Source organism: Mirounga angustirostris, unplaced genomic scaffold, assembly GCF_029215605.1.
Source record: "Mirounga angustirostris isolate CCGP_5_RB_7025 unplaced genomic scaffold, mMirAng1.0.hap1 SCAF_15, whole genome shotgun sequence".
NCBI lineage: Eukaryota > Metazoa > Chordata > Mammalia > Carnivora > Phocidae > Mirounga > Mirounga angustirostris.
In genome coordinates this window covers 73160093-73188058 of record NW_026991723.1, presented here as the reverse complement: position 1 = coordinate 73188058, position 27966 = coordinate 73160093, and the positions used below count along the sequence as shown (strand labels likewise).

Below are 27966 nucleotides of genomic sequence, written 5' to 3'. Positions count from 1 at the left end.
AAGTAACTGAATTGCCACCCTTTATTTAAATTTAACCACATGTGGGAAACATTTTCCCTAAAAATAATTAAAATTTTAAGTTTTGTCCAAGAGATAAACTTTAGTTATACAAAAATCCATTAATGCAGAGCTCCATTTTCTCAAGATGCCAGATAAACAAAGCGTACTTATTATTACTGAGCCATAATTGTCATGAAAATGTTAACCCAAGTAATTTAGAAAAGAACTGAATTCTCTGAAACAAATATGTTGACTTATCACTATATTATAGAGAAGATAAACTCGAAAAACTCTTAATAATCAAATTATTGCATATCTTACACTTTTTACCTAATAAGATATTTGTCCCTTTTGATCAAGAGAAAAAAAAAAGGTTTTCCAAGATAATAACAACAACAACAAAAAAATCAAGCTTAAGAATGAACAAGGAGTTCTAAGCAAGCTAAACAGTAGCAAAGGCTTAGTTTGGACTCTCCTCAAATTAACAAAACAGATGAAGTAGACCAAGAAATAGACCCATATGTATGCTCAACTGCTTTTTTACAAAGATGCAAAAGCAATTCAATGGAGGAAGGATAGCTTTCTCATCAAATGGTGCTGGAACAACTGGACATTCATAGGCAAAAAAATGAACCTCAACCTAACTTCACACCTTAAATAAAAATTAATACAAAACAGATCAGACTTAACTATAAAATGCAGAACTTGGGGCAACTGGGTGGCTCAGTTGGTTAGGCATCTGCCTTCAGCTCAGGTCATGACCTCAGGGTCCTGGGATCAAGCCCCACATTAGGCTCCCTGCTCAACAGGGAGTCTGCTTCTCCCTCTCCTTCTGTCCTTCCCCCTCCACTGGTGATTTCTCGCTCTCTCAAATAAATAAAATCTTAAAAAATAATAAAAATAAAATGTAGAACTTTAAAACGTGGAGAAAACAACACAGGAAAAAATCTCTGAGATCTGGGGCTAGGCAAAGAGTTCCTGGATTTGATACCAAAGCATAATCCATAAAAGGAAAAATTGGTAAAATTTAAAATTAAAATCTTTTGCTCTGTGAAAGCCCATGTGAAAAGGATTAAGACAAGGTACAGACAGGAAAAAAACATTTGCAAACCATGTATCTGACAAAGGACAAAGGACTAGTAACTAGAATATATAAAGAACTCTCCAAATAGTAAAAAAATTTAAAATCCAATTAGAAAATAGGCAAAAGACATAAAGAGACATTTCTCAGAAGAGGATATACAGATGGTAAATAAGCACATGAAAAGATGTGCTATATTAGCCATTAGGGAAATGCAAATTAAAACCACAATGTTACTACATATATATCAGAATGCCTAAAATAATAATGACAGCAAATGCTAGCAAGGATGTGGAGAAACTGGATAGCTTATATATTGCTGGTAGGAATATAAAATGGTACAATCACCCTGGAAACGTTTGGCAGTTACTTAAAAGACTAAACATGTAATTACCATGTGATACAGCAGTTACACTCCTGGGTATGTATCCCAGAGAGATTACAAATTACGTTCATAACAGCTTTATTTTTTTTTAAGATTTTATTTATTTATTTGAGGGAGACAGCAAGAGAGAGAGAGAGCACAAGTAGGAACAGCAGCAGAGGGAGAGGGAGAAGCAGGCTGCCCGCTGAGCTGGGAGCCCCACTTGGGGCTCAATCCCAGGACCCCGGGATCATGATTTGAGCCGAAGGCAGACACTTAACTGACTAAGCCACCCAGGCGCCCTTTGTAACAGCTTTATCTGTAAGTCAAGAAATGGAATCAACCCAGATGTCCTTCAACAGATGAAGTTAAATAAACTAGGATACACCCATGGATTACTACTCAGGAATAAAAAAGAACAAACTACTGGGTCGCCTGGGTGGCTCAGTCAGTTAAGTGTCTGCCTTCAGCTCAGGTCGTGATCCCAGGGTCCTGGGATAGAGCCCCACGTCTGGCTCTCTGCTCAGCAGGGAGCCTACTTCTCCCTCTCTCTCTGCCCCTCCACCTGCTTGTGGTCTCTCGCTCTCAAAAAAATAAATAAAATCTTTAAAAATATAAAACAACTGATACATGAAACAACCTAGATGAATCTCCAGGGAATTATGCTTATTGAAAAAAGCCAATCTCAAAGGTTACATATAATATGATTCCATTTATATAGTATTTTTTTAAACAACAAAATTTCAGAAATGGAAGACCCATTAATGGTTGTCAAAGCTTAGGAATAGGCTGGTAGGATGTGAGCAGAATAGAAGGGCTGGTAGAAACAGGAACATACATAGGTAATAAAATGTACTGTACTGATCTAATACACACAAATGAGTACCAATAAAACTGGCAATCTGAATATGAGTGGTGGACTGTATCAATGCCAAAGTATTCATTTATTAGGGCTACCATAACAAAATACCAGATTGGGTAGCTTAAATAACAGAAATTCATTTTCTCAGTTCTGGAGGCTAAAAATCCAAGATCAAGGTGTCAGCAGGTTTGGTTTCTTCTGAAGCCTCTCCTTGGCTTTCAGATAGCCAAGTTCTCACTGTGTCCTCACATGGTTTTTCCTCTGTATACAACATCTCTGGTATCTCTTTTTGCATCCAAACTTCCTGTTCTTACAAGGACAGCAGATTGGATTAGGGCCACCCTAACAACCTTGTTTTTGTTTTTTTTAAATTTTATTATGTTATGTGAATCACCATACATTACATCGTTAGTTTTTGATGTAGTGTTCCGTGATTCATTGTTAGCGTATAATACACAGTGCTCCATTCAGTACGTGCCCTCCTTAACACCCATCACCAGGCTAACCCATCCCCCGATGCCCCTCCCCTCTAGAACCCTCAGTTTGTTTCTCAGAGTCCATAGTCTCTCATGGTTCATTTCCCCCTCCAATTTCCCCCCCTTCATTTTTCCCTTCCTGCTATCTTCTTTTTTTTTTTTTTTTTTTTTTTAACATATAATGTATTATTTGTTTCAGAGGTACAGGTCTGTAATTCAACAGTCTTACACAATTCACAGTGCTCACCATAGCTACCCCATCCTTCCCACCCCCCACCACTCCAGTAACCTGTTTGTTTCCTGAGATTAAGAATTCCTCATATCAGTGAGGTCATATGATACATATCTTTCTCTGATTGACTTATTTCGCTCAGCCTAACAATCTTGTTTTAACTTAATAACCTCTTCAAAGGCCTTACTTCCAAATACAGCTATATTCTGAGGTCCTGGGAGTTCGGACTTCAACATATCAGTCTGGGGGGAATACAATTCAGCCCATAACAGTTAATATCCTCATTGTGGTATTATAAATATAGTTTCGCAAAATGTTACCATTTAAGGAAACTGGGCAAATAGGCAAATAATCTATTATTTCTTACAACTGCAAGTGAATCTACAATTATCTCAGTAGAAAACAAACACACAGATGGAACAACAAGGATAACAAAAGACACAATGTTCAACAAAATTAGGTGATGAGATAGCCCCATGAACCCCAGATGAGTGGGCAGAACTAAAGGACACATAAAAATAGAACTCAGGATCAGCAGATGAGGGGAGAAAAAGGAGACTTATGATATTAACAAAGCTGGTGAACAAGAAATTACCAATAATCACTCCAAAAAAGAGAGGATCCTACTTAAGTGAAATTGGATCAAGAAAAGTAAAGTTTGTCAGGCTTCTATGGAGACAAGACCTACTAAGAAGCCTGAGAAAGAAAACTGTTGGAATTAATATCCAAATCGGAGCACCTGGCTGGCTCAGCTGGTGAAGCATGTAACTTTGATCTTGGGATTGTAAATTCAAGCCATATACTGGGTGTAAAGATTACTTAAAAAATAAAATCTTAAGGGGCACCTGGGTAGTTCAGTTGGTTAAGCGTCTACCTTCAGCTCAGGTCATGATCCTGGGATCCTGGGATGGAGTCCTTTTCAGGCTCCCTGCTCAGCAGGGAGTCTGCTTGTACCTCTCCCCTGCCCTCCCCCAGCTCACACACTCTCTCTCTCAAATAAATGGATAAAATCTTTTAAATAAATAAAAATAAAATCTTAAAAAATAAATAAAATAAAATCCAAATCAAACAAAAAGGCATTGCTAGGGATAAATGAGAGACCCAAAGGAGGTCAATCTCAGAGAATAACAAAAAGGAGACTAAATAAAAAGGACATTTTCTTCCTTTATGTTGAAAGATATAAAATCAGGGTTATCTGGGTGGCTCAGTCAGTTAAGCATGGACTCTTAATTTCAGCTCCGGTCATGATCTCAGGGTCCTGGGATAGAGCCCCGCCAGGCTCCATGCTCAACAGGGAGTCTGCTTAAGGATTCTCTCTGCCTCTCCCGCTGCTTGCATGCACTCTCTCTAAAATAAATAAATCTTAAAAAAAAAAAAAAAAAAAAGAAAGAAAGAAAGAAAGAAATAGGGGCGCCTAGGTGGCACAGTTGGTTGAACAACCAATTCTTGGTTTTGGCTCAGGTCATGACCTCAGCGCCATGAGATTGAGCCCCCAGTCAGGCTCCATGCTCAGCTCAGAGTCTACCTGAGATTGTCTCTCCTCCTCCCTCTGGCCCTCCCGCTCATGCTCACTCGCTCTTGCTCTCTCTCTAAAATGAATAAATAAGTCTAAAAAAAAAAAAAAAAGAAATATAACATATAATCAAAAAAGGAGAAATAATAAGTGAACAACTTGCTGATATGCCACATTTCACAAACAGAACACATGTATGTAACCAGCAACCAGATCAAGAAACAGAACATTACCAGCACCCCAGAAGCCTCTACTTTCTCCTTTCTAGTCACTACTTCCTCAAGGTTCTGGCTTCTAACAGAATTTACTTGGGGAATTTATATATGTGGAGGCACACAGTTTGAACTCTTTTTGCCTGGCTTCTTTAGCTCCACATAGGTCTGTGAGATTCATACATACTATGTAGTTAAAGATTGTTCATTCTCATTGCTCCACAGTATCCTACTGTATGAATATAGAACAATTTATCTATTCTGATTCAGTTTCCTATTGTTTTATAACAAATCACCCTAAAATTTAGTAACTTAAAATAATTCCTCATTTCTCACAATTCTGTGGGTTATCTGGGCAGTTTTTCTCCGGGCTTTACCTGGATTTGCTCATGCGACTACTTTTAGCTGGAGGGTCAGGTGAACTGGGAGGTCAAAGATGGTCTTACTCACCTCTCTGGCAGTAAGTGCTGGTCATCAACTGGAGTACCTCAATTTTCTTCCACCTGACCTCTCCTACTTGAGTATTTCTTTATGTTATGGTCTCAGGGCAGTATTTCCCTCCAATGTGTATGCATTTATCAAGCTTCTGCTGCACCACACTTGCCTAATGTCCCACAGGCCAAAGTAAGTTACATGGTTAAAATCAGAATCATTGTGCAGATATAATACATGGTCATAGACACCAAGAAATGTCATTTACTTGGGGCCATCAATGTAACACTCTACCACATATTATACTGATTGTCATTTATGCAGACTTCAGTTTGGGGGATATTATAAGCAGTACTATGAACATTCTAGTACATTTATTTTGGTAAGCCTATATCTTTGAATGGAATTACTGAACCATAAAACACGCATATGCATAGCTTCAGTAAATACTGCCAAACAGCTTCCCAAATTGCTTGTATCCATTTATATTTTTTAAAGATTTTATTCATTTATTTATTTGGGGGGGGAAGGTGGGAAGAGAAGAAGGGGAGAGGTAAAGAATCTCAGACTGTGCGGAGTGCCAAGCCTGACATGAGGCTCAATCTCACGACCCCAAGATCATGACCCTGAGCCCAAACCAAGAGTTGGATGCTCAACTGACTGAGCCACCCAGGCGTCCCTCCATTTATATTTCTGTACCCATTTATACTTCCAATAGCAGTGCTTGAGAATTCCAGCTACTCTGCATTCTCATCACCACTTAATATTTTTCATCTTTTTCATTTAGCCATTCTAGTGGGTATGCAATGGTATCTCACTCTAATTTTAATTGAGTGGCCATATTTTTTAATATTTCACATAAGCAACAAAGGAAAAAATTTCACACCACGAAACTTTTTAAAAAAGAACTACCTTGGTCTACTTCCATCTCCATCACAGAAACCTTCTCCTAAAGTACAGGTAAATCCATCTAATTTTTTTTTTTTTTTTATTCATTTGAGACACAGAGATAGAGAGAGAGAGAGAAAGCATGAGCAGGGAGAGAGGCAGAGGGAGAGGAAGAAGCAGGCTCCTCGCTGAGCCAGGAGCCCGATGTGGGGCTCGATCCCAGGACCCTGGGATCATGACCTGAGCTGAAGGCAGACGCTTAACCATCTGAGCCACCCAGGTGCCCCTAAATCCATCTAATTTAAACATGAACAAGAGAAAGGAATGCAATCTAATCCCATGTGAGGTACTATGAGAAAAAGATGGAAAAGAACCAAATAAGGTACCAATAGTCAATAAAGGCACATCACAAAAATATGGCCATAAAGTAAAATGAGAATGATAGCATAATATTTTAATATTAAAAGAAATTGAGAAAATAATAGAAGCTATAAAATATACATTAGAAATAGAAAAGTGGAAAAAAAAAGGGAATGGCCACAGAACAAGAGCATTTACAAAGAGAAATGATAGAATTCAGGACAGAATAGGAAAGAAAAAAATTCAGAAAGGAAAACAAAACTGGACTTAATAGATACCATGGAAACTGCCTCATAAAGGCTAAAAAGGAAAAAATAGAAAAATAAAACAAATTATTAAAAAAGATAAAAAGAATTTGAAGAAAGGTATAGATATAAAAGACAGGCAAAGAAGATCCAACATACATGTAACAGGAGACCCCCCCAAAAACAAAATGAAAGCAATAAAACAGATTAAATACTAAAATCTATCACTGATGAAAATATTTATGAAAAAATATTTAAACCAACATTATAAAATCCATATTGTGTATCTGGAAAAATTAACAGAGAACAGCCAACACTTAATACATGCTCTAGTAAAATTACTAGCCTTTAAAGATGAAGAAAAAAGTCTTTTGGGCATCTAAGAGAAAGATAAAGTCACTTAAAAAAAAAAGAAAATCATAGTGGTACTAGACTCTGACAATAACACTTTTTACTACAATACAATAGAGTAGGACTCCGGGGCACCTGGTGGCTCAGTTGGTTAAGCGTCTGCCTTTGGCTCAAGTCACTATCTCAGGGTCCTGGGATGGAGCCCCACATCAGGCTCCCTGCTCAGCAGAGAGTCTGCTTCTCCCCCTGCTCATGCTCTCTCATGCATGTTCACTCTCTCAAATAAATAAAATCTAAAAAAAACTAGTTTTTTTTAGGACTCAGCAAACTATGGCTTGTGCACCAAATCCAGCCCACTGTCTGGTTCTATAAACAAAGTTTTACCAAACACAGTTATGCTCGTTCATTTACATACTCTATATGGTTGCTTTTGCACTGCTGTGGCACAGTTACATAACTGTGACAGCGACCCATGTTCCACAAAGCCTAAAATAATTGCCATTTGGCCTTTCAAGAAAAGGTCTGCCAAACCCTACAACAGAGTAACATATTTAAGAAACTTGAGGAAAGAAAATGTGAGCCATGTACTTCTATTCAGCAACACTGGCCTTCAAGTATAAAAACCCCAGATAAACAGCTTTAAACATGAAAGGACACATTATTCACATGAGCCATTTATGAGGATTCAAAGAGCTTCAGACTATCAAATGATGATTACAGAAGCCTTAGCACAAGGATTTGTGTTGTGCATTGAATAAATTTAACTGTAAAACTAAGGCTAATGATAGGCAAAGGTGATAGAGTAGTATGTGATTTGTATGGGGGCAAACAGAACTGAGAAATCTTAGGGAGTAGGAATCAAGGAGTCTAGGGGCTCGATTATATCACACATACGGAGTAAAGTATGTCTGTATGTATGAAAGACAATGAGTGGAGGAATAGGTTATATTTATGAGATGTATTGTTTTTCCCCCCAAATTCATACTCTAAAGTCCCAATACCCAGTACTTCAAAATGAGACAATATTTGGAGATAGGGCCTTTAAAGAGATAATTAAGGTAAAACAAGGTCATTTGGGTGAGTTCTAAGGCTATGGATAGATGTCCCATAAGAAGAGGAGATTAGGACACAGGCATATTGTGAAAACATCTGAGAAGACTGAAATTGAAAGCCAAGAAGAGGGGCGCCTGGGTGGCTCAGTCATTAAGCGTCTGCCTTCGGTTCAGGTCATGATCCCAGGGTCCTGGGATCGAGCCCCACATCGGGCTCCCTGCTCCAGGGGAAGCCTGCTTCTCCCTCTCCCACTCCCCCTGCTTCTCCCTCTCCCACTCCCCCTGCTTGTGTTCCCTCTCTCGCTGTGTCTCTCTCTGTCAAATAAATAAATAATCTAAAAAAAAAAAAAAAAAAAGCCAAGAGAGGCCTCAGAAGAACCCAACTCTGCCAACATCTTTTTTTTTTTTAAGATTTTATTTATTTATTTGACAGAGAGAGACAAAGCGAGAGAACGAACACAAGCAGGGGGAGTAGGAGAGGGAGAAGCAGGTTTCCTGCTGAGCAGGGAGCCCGACGAGGGGCTCGATCCCAGGACCCCGGGATCATGACCTGAGCCGAAGGCAGACACTTAACAACTGAGCCATCCAGGCGCCCCTCTGCCAACATCTTGATCTGGGACTTCTAGCCTCCAGACTATGAGAAAATTTTGTTGTTTAAGGCACCCAGTCTCTTATACTTTGTTATGACAGCCCTTGTTAACTAATACTGGCTGGGGAGAGGAAGTTGTTTTGGCTAGGTAGGAGTTCACAAATACTGTTAACTCCGTCCCAGAAGTATGAAGTCTCAGAAAAGTAGAGCTTTTGATATGTAGTGATTACGCCTTAAATAACGCAATGATTAAAAAAATTTTAAATAGGGGTGCCTGGCTGGCTGAGTCAGCAGATCATAAGACTCTTGATTTCAGACTCATGAGTTCAAGCCCCACACAGGGCATGGAGCCTACTTTAAAAAAAAAAGTTAAAAAAAAAAAGAAATTTTTTTAAAGAGTAAATATTTATAGAGAAAATACAAGGGAAAACTGAAGGGGTACAATATTTGCAACCGGAAAAGGCCAGAAAGGTTTAAAGTAGTTGTCAGTTTTGAGGAAAACCAAGAAGAAAGAAAACCCAAACAAGATACATCTTATCCCTGAAATTAAAATTAATTAAAAAGGTAAATAAATAATCCAAACCAATCCTGCTAAGCAAGGGAAAGCAAATGAAGCAATTTGGATAATATTTTAGAATTCAAATTAACTTTTTTCCCCAAAATTTTATTTATTTGACACAGAGAGAGAGCGAGTGCACACAAGCAGGAGGAGTGGCAGGCAGAGGGAGAGGGAGAAGCAGGTCCACCACTGAGCGAAGAGCCCAATATGGGGCTTGATCCCAAGACCCTGAGATCATGACCTGAGCCGAAGGCAGACACCCAACCACCTGAGCCACCCAGGCACCCCAACTTTTTTTTTTTTAAAGATCTTATTTATTTATTTGACAGAGAGAGACACAGCAAGAGAGGGAACACAAGCAGGGGGAGTGGGAGAGAGAGAAGCAGGCTTCCCGCTGAGCAGGGAGCCCGATGTGGGGCTCGATCCCAGGACCCTGGGATCATGACCTGAGCTGAAGACAGATGCTTAATGACTGAGCCACCCAGTTGCCCCAACTTTTTTTTTTAAGTAAGCTCTACACCCAACATGTAGCTCAAGCTCACAACCCCCAGAGCAAGAACCACATGCTCTACCAACTGAGTCAGCCAAGTGCCCCTCAAATTAACTTAAAAAAAAATTTTTTTTTTTTCAGGGGCACCTGGGTGGCTCAGTCGGTTGAGCATCCAACTCTTGGTTTCCACTCAGGTCATGATCTCAGGGTCCTGGGATCAAGCCCTGCATCAGGCTCTGCACTCAGCAGGGAATCTGCTTGAAGATTCTCTCTCTCCCTAAAATAAAGAAATCTTTAAAAAAAATTTTTTTTTCACCTAATAGAATCCCTGATGATCAACAAACAAAGCACTTTCAGGCATCAAATGAAAAGATACTTTCAATGGGTATTAATGGAATTCTGGTTCACTGTAAATTTTTTTAACAAACAGGTAATAATTACTAGCAATTGCACATATATTATTTCTTGCCCTGCATCTAGAGCTATAGACTTCAAGAGGAGAGTAAGGGGGAGGGGAAAGCTATTCTCCAATTTGTAGCTACCTAAGACAGACTTGCTCCCTGGTGCTGAGCAGGCCAAAATTCAGGCTGATCAGAGAGAAAATAGCTAGAGTACCAATGTATCATTTCACCGTAAGACTTTTAATTTTTTTTTTTAAGATTTTATTTATTTATTTGTCAGAAAAAGAGAGAGCAAGCACAAGCAGGGGGAGTGGCAGAGGCAGAAGGAGAAGCAGGCTCCCTGCTGAGCAAGGAGCCAGATGCGGCACTCGATCCCAGGACCCTAGAATCATGACCCGAGCCAAAGGCAGACGCTTAACCGACTGAGCCACCCAGGCGTCCCAAGACTTTTAATGTTTTCTTAAAATGTTTTAATGTCTTCTTAAAGTTTTTTAAAGTTCTATTCTTTTTTTTTTTTTTTTTTTTTTTTTTTACAAGAGTCTGACGCTCAACCAAGTGAGCCACCCAGGACCCCCTAAAAGTTGTACTTCACATGAAGTTGCACAATTTATCTTTAGCAACATATATGATGTTACTTTTCTTTCAATATAAAAAAGCCAGTTACTGACATCCTAGACAATATCCCTTTGCTTTCTATATTAAAGTGTGATAGGGGCGCCTGGGTGGCTCAGTGGTTAAGCGTCTGCCTTCCGCTCAGGGCATGATCCCAGAGTCCTGGGGTGGAGCCCCACATCGGACTCTCTGCTCAGTGGGAAGCCTGCTTCTCCTTCTCCCACTCCCCCTGCTTATGTTCCCTCTCTCGCTGTGTCTCCCTCTGTCAAATAAATAAATAAAATCTTTAAAAATATAAAAAAATAAAAAATAAATAAAGTGTGATAAAGTGTTTTGAAATATTTTCTTTGTTACTAGAGCCATTGGTATTACCAATATGGAAGAGTCAAAAAGCTCTCCAACTATTTAAGACTTTACAAAATACACTTGAATACTGCTGCATAATTTGCCTTTCTCCAGAAAAGTGTATTAAACTTTGTTGACACTGGATACAAAATAAAATTCAAAAATTCGCATCTTGAGTACTTTTGGTTTCTTGACCTTTATTTGAATTTGAGACTAAGCTTTACCAAACAACAGAATTTACACTGTAACTAGCCAACCACAGTCCTCATTATGGAATCTATGCAGTACATTTGTTACCTAGGAAACAGACCAGAGCACAGGCAGAGTGCAATTTCTGTACAGCAAAAGAATTCTCCAATCATGCTGGTAAATAAAGTCCATAAATCAACTAATCAGAAGCAAAGTCAAGAAGTATCACATAAGAGTTAAGCTCTATGGAAACTTTTTTAAAGGAAAAAAAGAAACCTGTGGGGCTTCTTGGGCAACTATGTAGATCTCTTACGTAAATATTATGAGCAGGTTTCTTTACAAACACAAACTGTCAGAAAATAAACTGTTCAAAATAAATGGCTTCTCTCCAATCTTCAGCTTCTCTATTTTTGACAGTATTTAAGAGAAAAAGCTTCTTCAGAGCCAGCCTCGTACATCTGGTAGCAGAATATTAATCCAAGAATGAATTCCGCATTTTCAAAGAGCAGCATGAGTTTATGCCATTCTTAAACAATGCAGGCCGATAAAGGCTGGAATGAGAGAGGTCACTGTCCATACTTCTCACAGTCAGACCTGCTTCCACACTACGCTATAAAAAACTTCATGAAAAAGAAGTATTTGGAAGTCACAGATCTATTACAAAGAATAAAACTGTTACTTTTCAGTTTTCCATTTGGTTAGTACTAATGATAATACTAGTCCTTTGAGGGTTCCAGGTAACCTTAAGTGGCCATTTTGAGTTTCCTTTCATGGTACCACACTGTTAACTAAAAAGCAGGAAAAGTCTATGGATTTTCAAGCCTATCAAATTTAACTGGGCAGCTTAGCGTTGTTTAAAAAAAAAGAAACTCGCAAATGTTAGTTTATATTGCTTGGCTATATTTAAAATCCAACTTTACATATTCAAAATTTCTGAAAGTAACATTTGTCATATCAAAAGTATCAGAAAAAAATTTCATTCATGAAGAGTGAAACATAATTTATACGCCCTCCTAAACACCAACAAACCAGAAGAGAAATCAGTTGAAAATATGTAAGGTTCTCTGGACTGCTTCTGGTTACACGAAAATATTAATGTTAATTATACAAAAACCAAAAAATTAATATCCACTTTTCAGAGCCAAAAATAAAAACAAAACAGAAAAAAGCTAGTTGTTCTCTTTTAGCCAACCCACATGAAGACACTACACTGCCAATCCCAAAAAACTGTTAGGTGTAACTACAAGTTGCCAAGCAATTCTCAACACAGGCCACACTCTTAATATTTAATTTACACAGTGACTCTTTGTTAAGCCTTATTCCTCTGACTGACAGTCCTATAAATAAATACCTAAACAAACAATTCAAGTTGTTAGCTTATCTTTTTTAAAACTTCTAAGAACTAGAAGTGTGTAATCTAACACTCTGGGAGTATTTTTGAACTCCATCCCACCATTCCTAATAAAGCCTGAACAAATTTCAATACCTATGCTCTTTGGGCCATCCTTATTGAAAAAGAAAGAGGAACCTTCCTAAGGGGCCTACTAGCGCCTTGCACTGAGCCCTATGCAGTCTAAATTCGTTTAGCTAATCTAGACAGGAAGTCAAAGCAAGAATAAAATTTGATAAATTCAAAGGGTGAAATTAATGTTAGATGCAGCCTCTTCTAGGTTTTAAGTGTACAAAAATGTACACTCCAGATATTTACAAAATTAGGCATGCAATAATAATAGTCTGTTAATGTAACTAGGGCAAGAATCTAGGCTAATTTTTTCTCCTAGAAAAAGACCACTCTTTTCGGCACACTAAAACAGTCTCCTCTTTATAATGACAAAAATCAGTTTGCCTAATTAAAACTGCATTAAAATTGTACATTGCCTTCTGATGAATTTCTACATCTTACTTGATGAAGATTTAAATCAATTGTTTTCCACCACAATGTTTTTCCTTTAAGTTCAGATGTTTAAGAAAGCCTCTTTCTACATATACCTATATATATAACTGAGTGCACCCAAAACTATTTTTTTAATCTCCTTGATAACCATCAGATTTAAATTTGTCAATATGGATTCTCACACAATAGGCAAAAAAAAAAGTCTCCAGAAGTGAGCACTAGATTGAGATTAATACAAAGATATAAATCCACACCTGCATTAAAAATCTGAATCTGTAAAATGAAGTTTCTGGGTGCTTATTCAACTTCATTTATAATTTGAATATCTACAAACACATACCAACTCTTCATAAGAAACTCAGCCAGATAAATAATATAATTCAGAAATATCACCTACAGTACTTTTCAAAAACTATATCCACCATGTACAACCCAATCGTTGGGTTTTATAGAGAGAGAGAATACATAAAAACACAATAAAAGAGGGAAAGCACAATCACAGAGAGAAAAATCAGTTCTAACATTCACGGTGTCCCCATACGCTGTGGAAGACCTCATATTTTAAACCAGCAAAAATACAGGTTTCAGCCTAAACGGAAAGCTAGAGATTTATTGCACTCCAATTTAACCTGCACTGGGGAAGCTGTCACTATCTGACTCGCTTGTTAACTGTTTACTTAATAGGTAGAAGATTCTGTCATGCTAATCCTAACGAGCACGGGAAATAACAAAACTTTACCATCAAACTTTAAAATAGGTATACATGTAAAAAAAAAAAAAGGCGTAAAAATCACAGTCATGTTTATCTTTGATTTGCCTGTAAGTCCCTACCTAATCTTAAGAAAAGAAGAAAAGCCACCTGAAAACCAGAAACAGTCTGTGATTTTGGTTTGATTTCGGTCAGCCGAGCCTCCTCGCACCCAGGGGAATACATTTGTCGATGTATTTGATAACAAACACAAATCACTGCGCGCAGCCTCAGATGGGGGAGGGGGCGGAAGAGCCCTTCGGAGGAAGCCCTCCTCCGTTAGAAACAATAAATAAGGGACCGAAGCGATGCACGTTCCTCCACACACGCCCCACACGCACCTCAGCGTGCCTCTCGCGAGGGAAACAAGTCGGGCAAAGACCCGGACCACCTCTCTCGCTCTCTCCACAGCCGTCTCAAGACTTGGAAACTAAGAAGGCAGATCTTTTCTTTCTCCTTCCCACCTCCAAACAGACCCAAGAGCAGGAGCAGGCGAGCCAGCCCCACGCAGCGCGCCCGCGGCGGCGACAGGAGATGCCGGGCGGCGGGCCGGCTCCGCCGAGGCTGACCAGAGCCGCGGCCGCCCGCGCTCGCTCCGGGAGCCCGTGCGGCCGCCCGGGGTCTCACCCCTCGCGCCCCTAAGCCCGTCGTCGGCGACGGCCAGCCGCCCGAGTCGCTGCCCTGACTCTCGGCCTTCCCACCCCGCCCCCCCAGGAGACAAAAGAGGGTTCAGCCGGGTCACTGCTCGGCTGCCGAAGGGGAGGCAGCGCGGACCCCAGCGCGGCCGCCCCCCACACAAAGGGGCTCCCCGGCCCAGGTCGCAGCGTCGGCGCGCTCGTCCCCGCCCCGCGCGCGGGCTCTCACCCACCTGCAGGTGTCTGTGCGTCTGTCCATAGGAACGCGGGCGGCGGGGGGGCCTGCGGGAGCCGGCAGCCCGGGCTGGACGGGGCGGGACCGAGGGGAGGGAGGGAAAGCGGCCGGGAGAACGGGGAGCGAAGGCGAGAAGAGCGGGGAAGGCGCCGGGCGGGCGGCGGACGGAGGCGCGGGGCGGGGGGCGGGGGCGCCAGCCTGGCTCTGCCGACCGGCGCGCGCCGCTCCGTGCGCCCCGGGCTCCGCGCGCCCGGCTCGGAGCGCGGGGGGCGGGGCGCGGGCGGGGCGGGGCTGGCGAACGGGGCGGGGGCTTGGACCCCGGGCTCCAGACGGCACCGGAAACGCGCCGTGGTCCGCGAGACCCACAGGAAGTGTGTAACGACACCTCCTACGAAGCGCTCCGAGCTCGCGGTCGTCGCTGCCGGGAGGAGGTGTGGACCGACCTTCCTAGCACACACCGGCGCTCACGAGCTCGGTGTCTGTGCCCAGACAGGTGTGGAACCCACGGTCCCCGCGACGTTCTGAAGTGGGCAGCACTCCGTCCTGCCGCGCGCCCTGGCCCGCGGTCCCTGCTGCCCCCTTGGAGCTCCGCAGAGCTTCACCTAAACGCAAGGAGCGGACCTTGCAAGAACCCGCTCCGTTCGTCTGGTGTTTAACACCTGTTTTAACGCACCGAGTAGGCATATTCAGGAACATCTACTGACTTACAACCCACAGTCACTGCTGCCCCGTGGAAGTTCCCAGTCCAACTACAACACTCGCATCCATCCCATGGAGTGGGGGGCATTTTAATAACACCTAAAACACACTAGGACCAGGGAGGCATACAATAACACCACCTACACAGCTCAGAATCATAGAGGTAAGGCTGGAGCCCTCCACCTTTATTTTACCTAGCAAACACTTTTATAGTACTGACTATATGTGACCGGGGTTTACACTAAGTGCTTAGGGGATATTAATTTATTTAATCCTAAGAACTCTATGCAGCGGGTGTTGTTAGCATTGCCAATTTATGGATGAGGAAACTGAGGCACAGAGGAATTAAGACATCTGCCCAAGATCATATAATAGCTGGAGGAACCCGGATTCATCCCAGGCGGTTTGGAGCCAGATTCCATGCTCTTAACCCCCTTTCTACTTACAGCATTAAGTATCTCCAAAATAATAATAGTGGTAATAAATAACATTTAAAGCATATCTGACTGATTAGCCAAATGTGGTGCTCACATCCTGACCTCACCCCACTGTGACAAGGAAACCTCAGTCTCTCTTACCCTTGCCATACATGAGGAGAGAGAATAATATGAGGCAGAGAAAGAGACTAACTTCTGAACAAAAAAGAAAGGATTCCTTTTCTTTTTTATTTGAGACCGAGAGAATGAGAGGGAGGAGGGTCAGAGGGAGAAGCAGACTCCCCGCCGAGCAGGGAGCCCGATGCGGGACTCGATCCCGGGACTCCAGGATCATGACCTGAGCCGAAGGCAGTCGCTCAACCAACTGAGCCACCCAGGCGCCCCAAAAGAAAGGATTCTTAACACCTTGTTCTGTCAACACTCCTCCTGGTCTAGGCTGAATTAAAAAAAAAAAAAAATGTAAACATTTTTGACAGAATAATGTCTGTCCAAAAAAAAAAAAAAGTTAATTGCCACATATTTCAAATATGTAATCCTGTGGAGAAATTGGAACCTTAAGCATAGCTGGTGGAAATGTAAATGGTACAACCACTATAGAAAACAATATGGGGGTTCTTCAAAAAATAAAATTATGATTCAGAAATCCCACCTCTGGGTATATATCCAGCAATTAAAGCAGGAACTTGAAGAGATATTTGTACACCCATGTTCACTGCAGCATATTCGAATCGCCAAGAGGGGAAAGCTGCCCAAATGTCCATAGATGGATGAATGGATAAACAAAATATGGCATATACATACAATAGAATATTACTCAGACTTAAAGAAATCTTGTATTTCTTCATTAAAGATAGAAATCCTGTCATATGCCACAACATGGATGAACCTTGAGGACATTCTGCTGAGTAAAGTAAACCAGTCACAAAAGGACTACTGGAATACTATATGATTCCACTTACATGAAATACCTAGAGTTGTCAAAATCATGGAAACAAAGTATTATGGTGGTTGCCAGGAACTGGAGGAGGGGAATATGGGGAGTTGTTCCATGAATATAGAATTCTAGTTTGACACAATCAAAAAGCTCTAGAGAGATCTGTCACACAACAATGTGAATATAGTTAACACCACTGAACTGTATACTTAAAGGTGGTTAAGAGGATAAATTTTATATTGTGTTTTTTACCACAAATAACTTTTTGAAAATACAATCTCATTTAAAGGATATATCCATCATGATGAATTTCTTTAATGATGTAGACTTCCAGCTATGATGGGCTACCTTGTTGAATAAACTACCTCTCCCACTAAGAACTGGAACTATAAACACTGTATTTAAAACAACAAACAACAAAGGTTGTTTAAAGCTATTCTAGAGCAACCAAGGCTTGAGAGTCCAAGAGCTCAGCAAGAAGAGAAACACACTGAAGTGAATCTTACATTCTCAACCACTTTTCTTTCTTAGGGCATTGTTGATTTGTGTCTAGGAGCATAGAAACCAAACAGTGAGAAACATCCTAGAATTTTCGACAGTCTGATTGGGCTACAGATACAAAATTTGGAGGTCAAATCTATCAAGACAGCTAGGACTTGAAAGCCCAAGATCCCAGAGAAAAGGCAATCACAGCAAGAAGAGCCAATCACTCTACCCGCCATTTATCCTCAAAGCATTTGATAATTCCTGATCTGTACACACAAGGGGCAAGAAGCCAGGAAACCAACTGCTAAGACAAAAAAAAGAAAAAAAAAAATCTGAGCGCTAACACTTCGCTGTCTCAGGGCGCTAGAAAGAATTAAACAGGAAGGAGGAGCCCTGGTACACACCTCAAGAATCTCAACTGAGATCCTTGAAGAACTATACCCTGAGAGTAAAAGCAAATAGAAACAGCACTAACAATGCCTAAAACAGCCTGAACGATTTCAGTGACTAGGTGGGTCAAGATGATCTTTCCATAAAGTTCTATCTGCCTGCAAGAAAAATAGCAAATCTTCTCTAAAGAGACTTCATTTTTTAAAAAGATTTTACTTATTTAAGAAAGAGGGAGAGTGAGAGAAAGCATGAGGGCAGGGGGTGGGGGAGGCAGGTGAGAGAAAGAAGCAGACTCCCCGCTGAGCAGGGCGCCTGATGTAGGACTCGATCCCAGGACCCTGACATCATGACTTGAGCTGAAGGCAGATGCTCAACTGACTGAGCCACCCAGGCGCCCCTCACTTATGAATTCTAACAAACATTTAAATGAAGAAACTATACCATTTTTCTCTAGTCCTTTTCAGAAGACAGAAATAGAGAAAATATTCCTAATTCATTCTATGAAGCCAGCATTACCCTAATCCAAAACCAGACAAAGACATTACAAGAAAATTACAGACTAGTATCTCTCATGGATACATACTAAAGTCCTCAACAAAATATTAGTAGATGGAATCCAACAATGTATAAAAAGAACTATATGCTACAACTGTGATAGCCTGTTCAGGCTGCCATAACAAAATACCGATCTTCCTCAACTTACCATGGGGTTGTCCCAGTAAACCCATTGTAAATTGAAAATATCATAAGTTAAAAATGCATTTAATACACATAACCTAGCAAACACCCTTGCTCAGCCTAGCCTGTGTTAAACATGCTCAGAACACTTACATTAGCCTACAGTTGGGCAAAATCATCTAACACAAAGCCTATTTTATGATAGTGTTGAATATTTTATGTAATTTATTGAATGGTTGTATGGGTACAAAATGGTTGTTAAGTGTATCAGTTGTCCTCCCTTATGACTGAGTGGCTGACTGGGAGCTGTGACTGACTGCCACTGACCGGCATCATGAGAGAGAGTATCATTCTACATACCACTACCCCAGGAAAACATTAAAATTCAAATTTCAGAGTGTGGTTTCTACTGAATGTCTAGCACTTTCACACCATCACAACGTTGAAAAATTGTAAGTTGAACCATCATTAAATCAGGGACCCTCCGAACCAGAGACTGGGTAGCCTCTAAACAATAAGCTTTATTTCCCACAGTTCTGGAGGCTAGGAAGTCCAAGACCAAGGCACATACAGAGTCAGTAGACATAAGGGCTTGATTTCTGGCTCATAGATGGTACCATCTCACTGTGTCCTCACATGGTAAAATGGACCAGCTAGCTCTCTGGGGTCTATTAAGGGCACTAATCCAATCACGAAGGCCCCACCCTCACGATCTAATCACCTCTTGAAGGCCCCATTTCCTAATACCATTGTCTTGGGGGTTAGGATTTCAACATATGAAATGGGGGGAAGGCTTGAATATTCATATAAAAACAACCATATGGGATTTATTTCAGGTATGCAAGGCTGGTTCAGCATTCGAAAATAATTAATCATCTACCACATCAACAGGCAAGATCATATCAATAGATGCAGAAAAAGCATTTGACAGAATCTAACACCCACTCATGATAAAATCTCTCAGTAAACTAAGAATAGAGAGAACTTCCTCAACCTGATGAGGAATATCTACAAAAACCCTACAGCTAATAGTGAGAAACTAGAAACTTTCTAAGATCATGAACTAGGCAAGGATGTCCCTTCTCATTAATGCTTTTCAACATCATACTGGAAGTCCTAGCTAATGCAATAACACCACAAAAGGAAATAAAAGGAAGAAATAAAACTATGTTCACAGCTGACATAATTGTCTCTGTAGAAAACCTGAAAAAAATGACCAAAAAACCAACCAACCCCTCCTGGGAACTAATAAATGATTACAGTAAGGTTGTAGGATATAAGATTAATATACAAAAGTCAATCACTTTCCAAAACCAGTAATGAAGAAGTGAAATTTGAAATTTAAAACACATCACCACTTATATTAGCACCCCCCCAAAATACTGAGGTACAACTCTTAAAATCTAACAAGATCTGTATGAGGAAACCTACAAAACTCTTATGAAAGATACCATAGAACAACTTAATAAATGGATAGTTCATATTCATTGATAAGAAGACTCAATATTGTCAAGATATCAGTCTATCCCAAAGTGATATATGGATTCAATGCAATGCCAATCAAAATCCCAGCAAATTATTTTGTGGCTATCAACAAATTGATTCTAAGGTTTTTTTAATTGAGAAATACTTGTACTTTTGATTTCAAAGTTTTTCATTTTAAGTAAGCTCTACATCCAATGTGGGGCTTGAACTCACAACCTCAAGGTCGAGTCACATGCTTCACCAGCTAAGCCAGCCAGGTGACCCTGATTCTAATGACTTATATGGAGAGGTAAAAGACCCAGAATAGCCAACTCAGTATTAAAGGAGAACAAAGTTGGAGGACTGACACTACCCGACTCCCAAGACTTACTATATAGCTGCAGTAACCAAGAAGTGTGATATTGGTGAAGGAATAAACAAATAGATCAGTAGAACAGAATAGAGAACCCAGAAATAGACCCACATAAATACAGTCAACTGATCTTTGACAAAGGAGAAGACAGTCTTTTCAACAAACAGTGCTGGGACTGGATATCCACACGCAAAAAAAAAAAAAAAAAAGAATCTAAACAAAGACTTTACTCCTTTCACAAAAATTAACTCAAAATGGATCACAGATCTAAATGCAAAATGCAAAACTGTAAAATTCCTAGAAAATGACAGGAGAAAACTTAGATGGCCTCGGGTATGGCAATGACTTTTTAGATAGGACACCAAAGGCACAATCCATGAAAGAAATGATTGCTAAGCTGGACTTCATTAAAATGAAAAACTTCAGGGCACCTGGCTGGCTTTGTCAGAAGAGCATGCAACTCTTGATCTCGGTCGGGGTTGTGAGTTCGAGCCCCACACTGGGTAGAGATTACTTAAAATAAATAAACTTAAGAAGATTTAAAAAAAAAAATGAAAAACTTCTGCTCTGCAAAAGGCAATGTCAAAAGAATAAGAAAACAAGTCCCAGACTGGGAGAAAATATTTGCTAAAGACATATGATAAAGGAGTGTTTTCCAAAATATACGAAGTACTCTTAAAATGCAACAGTAAGAAAACAACTTAATTTAAAACTGGGCCAAAAACCTTAACAGACACCTTACTAAAGAAGATACAGAGGCAAGTAAACATATGAAAAGATGTTCAACATTGCAAACTAAAAGGAGATACCACTACATACCTGTTAGAATGGCCAAAATCCACAACACCGACGATACCAAATACCCAAGAGGATGTGGAGCAACAGGAACACAAGTTCATTGCTGGGGGGAATGTACAGCCACTTTGGAAGACAGTTTGGCAGTTTCTTATAAAACTAAACCTACTACCATATATTTTCCTTTGCACAATTTGCCACTTTAGAAACTCAAAGTTCTTTTCTTTTGTATCATTTCTCCAAAAATCTATTGTTCTTTTGTTAAGATGTTACATAAGCTCAAGTTCTAACCACTCCTTGGAGGTACTCATGTCTTAATACTCCCATGTATATTTGTAATGCCACATGTTAGTAAACTTCAATTTCTTCTTCTCTTGTTAAGCTACCTTTTGTTAATCTAATTTACAGGACCCCAGGTGAAAACTTGATAGGTAGAGGGAAAAGACTTTTTTTCTTCTACTTAAGAGGTTTATTTAAGAGGCACTATATAAGAGGATTTGTTGAAATATTGGATTACTAGCAACAAACCATCTTAAAAATAATGTCTAAATAACTTCACTCAATCATTAATTAAAGACCCATGGCCTTGATTTACCTCCATACCATTTAATTTCAGAAATGGGCTTGGGGCGCCTGGGTGGCTCAGTTGCTTAAGCGACTGCCTTCGGCTCAGGTCATGATCCTGGAGTCCCGGGATCGAGTCCCGCATCAGGCTCCCTGCTCGGCAGGGAGTCTGCTTCGTCCTCTGACCCTATCCCCTCTCATGTGTTCTCTCTCTCTCAAATAAATAAAATCTTAAAAAAAAAAATTTTTAGAAAAAAAAAAGAAATGGGCTCAATTGGCTGCTGGACAACACACAAAATGGCCATCCAAAACTTCTGGGAGGTTCTACAACTTCAGTGCAATTAATGGGCAAGATCCATGGAAAGGGAACATGTGAATTCATTAAGGTATCAGGGGGATGTTGCAAGAGCAGGCTGCAGGAATCTAGGTGTGGCTATCTTTATTTCTGATAGGATACTGCAAATTGTTTGGTACTTCTTAGTAATAATGAGCACAAAGGGGCTGCAGATGACCTAATGCAACTCCCTCACTTATAGATGTGAAAACCAGGGTCCTGTGAAAATATTTTTTCCCAATATCCCAAAGCCTCTTAGTAAGCAAGTTCATATTTTAGTGATTAGAACCCAGAATTCCTGTCTCACCATATTTTCTTTTTATTTTCCCAAAGCTTTGAGACCATTTGGAAAATGCAAAGAGAGAAGCCTTTAATAACCTTCAGTAGAAAACGAGCCAGCTGGCAACACCTGACCAGGATCTTCACATAGCTAGGAATGACTGGCAGATGCAAAGGGAGTTGTGAGGCTGCCATCCCAAAGGCAATCCATCTGGGCTTCCTGGATGGGGAGGTAAGGTCTTCAGGTTCTATTCAAGGCTAATGTCCTGGGAGGTTTTTGTTGGATAGGGATTTTGTTAATTTTCCCATTTTCTGATCCTGTTTCCTCATTTGTAAAATAGACATTAAATGCTTCTAACATTACAATTCTAGGAAATGCCAGAATTAAGCACAGTAATATTGCAGAACGGAAGATAAGTAAAAGTATTATACTGAACAAGTATTTTTAACTGATTAAAGTGAAAGGAAAGGACTTTTTTTTAAACCTTAGCTGGGGTGCCAAACCAACAGATATCTTCCAGTTCTGAAGAACAGGAGTCTTGGTAGATGTGATTTCTTCTGAGGCCTGCTGGTCCTCACATGGTCATTCCTTTGTGTGTGCATCCCTGGTCTTTTATCTCCAAATTTCCTCTTCTTAGAAGGACCCCAGTCAGACTGGATTAGAACCCACCCTAAAAGCCTCATTTTAACTCAATCACTTCTTTCAACATGGGGGGGACTTGTGTGTGTGCGTGTGTGTGCATGTGTGTTAGGATTTCAACAAATGAGCTTGGGAGGTTTACAATTCAGCACTAAACAGCCATCTATTCTGATGTTCTCTTTTTACAACACTGTGACCAAGTGCATACTTCTGGGAAGAAATTATTTTATTATAAGATATTTTTACACATTTAAAAGAGGATACATATTGAATTACATTAGCGAAATTACATTAATAATAGGTAACTTATACCTGGAAAGCTAGTTAGAATGAAACACTGTTTTTGTTTCATTAGTCTTCACTATTTATTAGTTTATGTGATTTCTGCGAAAATGCATTATAGAAGATCTTCCTTAAAACAAGTATATGAAAATCTAAAATATCATTAATATTTCATTAGCATACAATCCCAAACTGAAAAATTTAAAACAGATTAATCTCCTTTTATATGGGAAGTGCTGAAAAGAGCTAACTTTACTGCTTGAACCTGATCATACCTTTCCCACAATGAATGAAATCTAGCTCTCAGAGGGCAACACTCAGAAAATTCCATAGGCAGACTGTCTTAGAATTCCACTTAATGAAGCTTATGTTTAATTAGCTAGCCGTTTTAATTACAATTTCAAGTCTTACAGATACAGAAATTGTTTTTTTCCAAAACAAATTTGCATATCCTTATAATACGAAAGGGAAGAAAACAAACAGATTTTAACTGTTGATCCCTTTTACTTTTTGAGCTCAGTGATTGACATTTTTTTTTCTTTTCCTTCATAACTTGGCATTCATCTGATTCATTAGCTTCTCCAATCTGATTGCTAGGGTCATGTTTCCTTTAATCTTCAATTTTCCTGACATGAATGCCATTGTTGGTTTTAGTTTCCCTAAAATGAGAAAATGAGGGAAGGAAAAGCATCCATTAGTGCCCTTAGGGAGGTACCACTTCAAGAACATGCATTATAAAAAGAATCTTCTTGAGTTCTATAAGCCTCTGAAGCACACAAATTTCTATTCCATAATTTTTTTTATCAGTATCTTGGGAATCCCAATTCCTTGACTTAGATATTAACAATATCTTACAATATGAGAGATAATGTAAAAACAATCAGCGAAAGATTATACCAAAAAGCTGAAGATGCAACATTTATATACTAGTTACAACGCATTAAAGGATACATGGCCCTCAGATGAATTGTAGTAAACAAATACTATTTTAGGTAATTTTCCAATCTATTATAGTTCATTAAACTTTTAACATTTCAGGTTTAGATTCAAAAAATCAAATGGTATAAATGCATATACTATTCTTAAGAAATTATCATTAAAAACATAGTGTACAGACAACAAAAGTATGTGCTAGCAGTATTTTAACCACAGAAATGCCAGGATGGAAAACATGAGCATTACAACAGAATTGTAGTTATTAACAACATAAAAGAAACAGAAGCTCCATGGAGGGAGGAAACTTTATTTGCTACTCTTATTCCAGTGTTAGTACAGGATCAGGCACACAGTGGAATTAATGAGGAAACAGAGGCTCAGAGAGGATTCTGACTCACTCAATGTCACACAGCTTGTATATGACACACTACAATTCAAAGCCAGGTGTTTCTGATTTTTTTTTTAAGATTTTATTTATTTGAGAGAGAGAGAACACACACATGTGAACAGGGGAAGGGGCAGTGGGTAAAGGAGAAGGAAAGAATCTCCAGCAAACTCTGTGCTAAGCACAGAGCCGGATGTGGGGCTCAATCCCATGACCCTGAGCAGAAATCAAGGCTCAGTTGTTAAGCATCTGCCTTCGGCTCAGGTTATGGTCCCAGGGTCCTGGTATCGAGCCCCGCATCGGGCTCCTTGCTCTGTGGGGAGCCTGCTTCTCCCTCTCCCGCTCCCCCTGCTTGTGTTCCCTCTCTCCCTGTGTTTCTTTCTGTCAAATAAATAAATAAAATCTTAAAAAAAAAAAAAAAAAGAGTTGGACACTTAACCGACTGAGCCACCCAGGTGCCCCTGACTCTTATTTATAGTTTTCTGAGCTATATGATGCCAATTCTGTAGATCATCTCTCCAGCAGGCACAATATGTGTCTGGTGCATCAGTAAACTTCTACTGAGCAACATGCAGATGGGCTCTTTGTAGAAAAAAAAAATGTGGAGGGTATTATGTTGAGTGAAATAAGTCAAACAGAGAAAGACATGTATCATATGATCTCACTGATATGAGGAATTCTTAATCGCAGGAATCAAACTGAGGGTTGTTGGAGTGGGGGGTGGGGTGGGAGGGATGGGGTGACTGGGTGATAGACACTGGGGAGGGTATGTGCTCTGGTAAGCGCTGTGAATTGTGCAAGACTGTTGAATCTCAGATCTGTACCTCTGAAACAAATAATGCAATCTATGTTAAGAAAAAAAAAAAAAGAAGAAGGTAGCGGGAGGGGAAGAATGAAGCGGGGGAAATCGGAGGGGTAGACAAACCATGAGAGACGATGGACTCTGAAAAACAAACAGGGTTCTAGAGGGGAGGGGGGTGGGAGGATGGGTTAGCCTGGTGGTGGGTATTGAGGAGGGCACATTCTGCATGGAGCACTGGGTGTTATGCACAAACAATGAATCATGGAACACTTCATCTAAAACTAATGATGTAATGTATGGGGATTAACATAAGAATAAAAAATAAATAAATTAATAAACAAAAAAAAGAAAAAAAAATTAGCAGACACCAAGATGCTCAAAAAAAAAAAATGTGTGGGTTAATGTATTTATATGTGTTGAGATATTAAATACCTTTAAATTCTTCTATGTAGGGGTTGTACAAAGTACTATAGATTGCTTAGGGACAGAAAGAATCAAGTCCAATTCTTTAATGAATAAATAGCTGCGCATTATTCTATGGAAATGTGATGTTAAAATACCTAAATTTACAAATAATAAACTAAGGGATAGTTTTGATTTACATAGAAGATACCGGAAAATCTTTGTTCTTTAAAGGAATAGAACAGGGCGCCTGGGTGGCTCAGCTAGTTAAGTGACTGCCTTCAGCTCAGGTCATGATTCTGGAGTCCCGGAATGGAGTCCCATAATGGGCTCCCTGCTCAGTGGGGAGTCTGCTTCTCCCTCTGACCCTCCTCCCTTTCATGTGCTTTCTCTCTCTCTCTCATTCTCTCTTAAATAAATAAATAAAATCTTAAAAAAAATAATAAAGGAACAGAACAGCTCCTCCAGAAACAAAAATACTGACATCTGGGTGCCCTTCTGCTGAAAAACTGGCTCCCTGTTCTGTCACCCTACAGTGAAACCCACCAGTCCATAAGCCTTGCTCACACATACACAGCTTCCACTAGCTTTATGGAGCCCTGCCTATAAAGACAAATGGACATCAAATGGAGACAAAAACAAAAAACAAAAACAGATAAAAGCCATTTGGCAGGCACTGAAGAAAGCTAAAACAAAGTAAACAAACAAAAAATTCCACAGTTCATGTCCGTATTGGTAAGAGAAGATACAGCAGCAATGTATCAAGAACAGAATGCTGGAGAAAGGGGAAGAAGAGAAGCACAGGAAAGAGGGAGAAATAGAGGAGACGACTTAAAGGGGTATGGGAGGAGAATGAGAGGAAGGGAAAGAAGCAGTAGAAGGCGAATGGAATGGGATCCAGTGAGTGGAAAGGGGGCAATAAGAGAAGAACAAACAGTGACCACAATGGTGAACTCCTAGAAATTAAAAATTTGAGAGATAATATTAAAAGGCAAGAGGCACTTGCAGATCTTCTGGTCACAGAAGTCAATCTTCTTCATTGCTACCATCCCCCCACTACTGCAAAAGTCTCTCTCCATGCACCCCCCCATAATACTCTTTACAAATAAAGTTTCTCCTTACTATATAAAAAAAAAGATAGTAAGTAGAAATAAGGTGAATCAATCTCCCCAAAAGTAAAAAAGTCATATAAAAACATGTGCAATAGGAGAAAGAGATGGTCAAAGATTGAATCAAAGATCGAATGTTTTCTCCAGAAAGTGAGAACTGAGAGAACTATCAAAGAAATAATATAAGATACATTCCCAAGGAGTCCATCAAGCACCCAGGAAAATGAAAGAATAAAGACCACACTACCTTGCATCATCATGAAATTTCAAACCACTATAGAGAAAGAGAGCATTTTGATTCCAAAGCTTCTGGAAAGAAGAGAGGGTAGACACAAAAGATTAAGAAAAACAATAGTATCAAATTCTCAATGGTAATCTTAGAAGATGGAGCAATGGCTTCATTATTTTGTTTTTAAGATTCTATTTATTTGTTTATTTGAGAGAGAGAGCATGTGAGCAGGGGAAGGGGCAGAGGGGGAGGCAGAGGGGAAGAAACTCCAGAAGACTCCACGCTGAGTGTGGAGACCAATGCAGGGCTCGATCCCACAACCCTGAAATCATGACCTGAGCCGAAATCAAGAGTCAGGCGCTTAACCGACTGAACGACCCAGGCGCCCCTTGGCTTCACAATTCTGAAGAAAAATGAGTTTCAACCCAGAAGGCTCTACCCAGCCAAGCAGTGTGCTGGCAGAATATAAGTAGTTTGAGATACTAAAAAAATACTATCTCTTATAAATCTCCTTTCTCATGGAGCTACTGGAGAATGTGTGCCGCCAAAAGAGGTTGTAAACCAAGAAAGAACACGGGACACAGGAAATAAAGAGATTCAGTGCAGGAGAGAGTTAAAAATTTCTAGGATCACAGTTGTGTAGCAGGCTTAATAAGCCTATCTATCTATTATAACAAGACAAAGGGCTCCAGGAAAAAAGCAGACCGACAGGTAATCTGACACGTTTGGCAGTGGAAAATTGTATCAAAAGGTTGTGGGAAGAGCATAGGAAGATTCTGCCTAGTTTCTTTATACCTATTTTAGTGGGGGGAAAAATAGGACAATTATTTATATCTAGGAAAAAGAAAAGTCCTCTGAGAGGAAACATAATAATAGTATACTATTTGACTCAGCAGCAAACTACACCAGAATCATAATTATTTAAACACAGAGTACTGATTTAGGCAAAAATGATAATATAATTATATTGGGGGGATAGGTAA

General features: G+C 39.9%; 2 protein-coding genes across 6 annotated transcripts in view; both read right to left on the bottom strand.

Moving 5' to 3' along the window:
- KIAA1958 (KIAA1958 ortholog) overlaps nucleotides 1–14966 on the bottom strand; it is a 163108-nt gene extending 148142 nt beyond the window's left edge. The window contains exon 1 of one of the 2 annotated variants that reach the window (XM_045882942.3): nucleotides 14764–14966. The gene's annotated coding sequence lies outside the window, so the exon portion shown is untranslated. The remainder of the gene's footprint in view (nucleotides 1–14763) is intronic. The other variant, XM_064580096.1, reaches the window with a different exon arrangement.
- An 8080-nt stretch (nucleotides 14967–23046) lies between these two features.
- Nucleotides 23047–27966, bottom strand: part of HSDL2 (hydroxysteroid dehydrogenase like 2) — a 64028-nt gene continuing 59108 nt past the window's right edge. For 2 of the 4 annotated variants that reach the window (XM_064579199.1, XM_045882939.3), the window contains one exon: nucleotides 23047–23779. In XM_064579199.1, coding sequence (XP_064435269.1) covers nucleotides 23667–23779 — 113 coding nt within the window. In that variant the 3' untranslated portion in view covers nucleotides 23047–23666. Of the gene's footprint in view, nucleotides 23780–27001; nucleotides 27064–27966 lie in introns of all 4 variants that reach the window. The other 2 variants (XM_045882940.3, XM_064579200.1) reach the window with 2 other exon arrangements.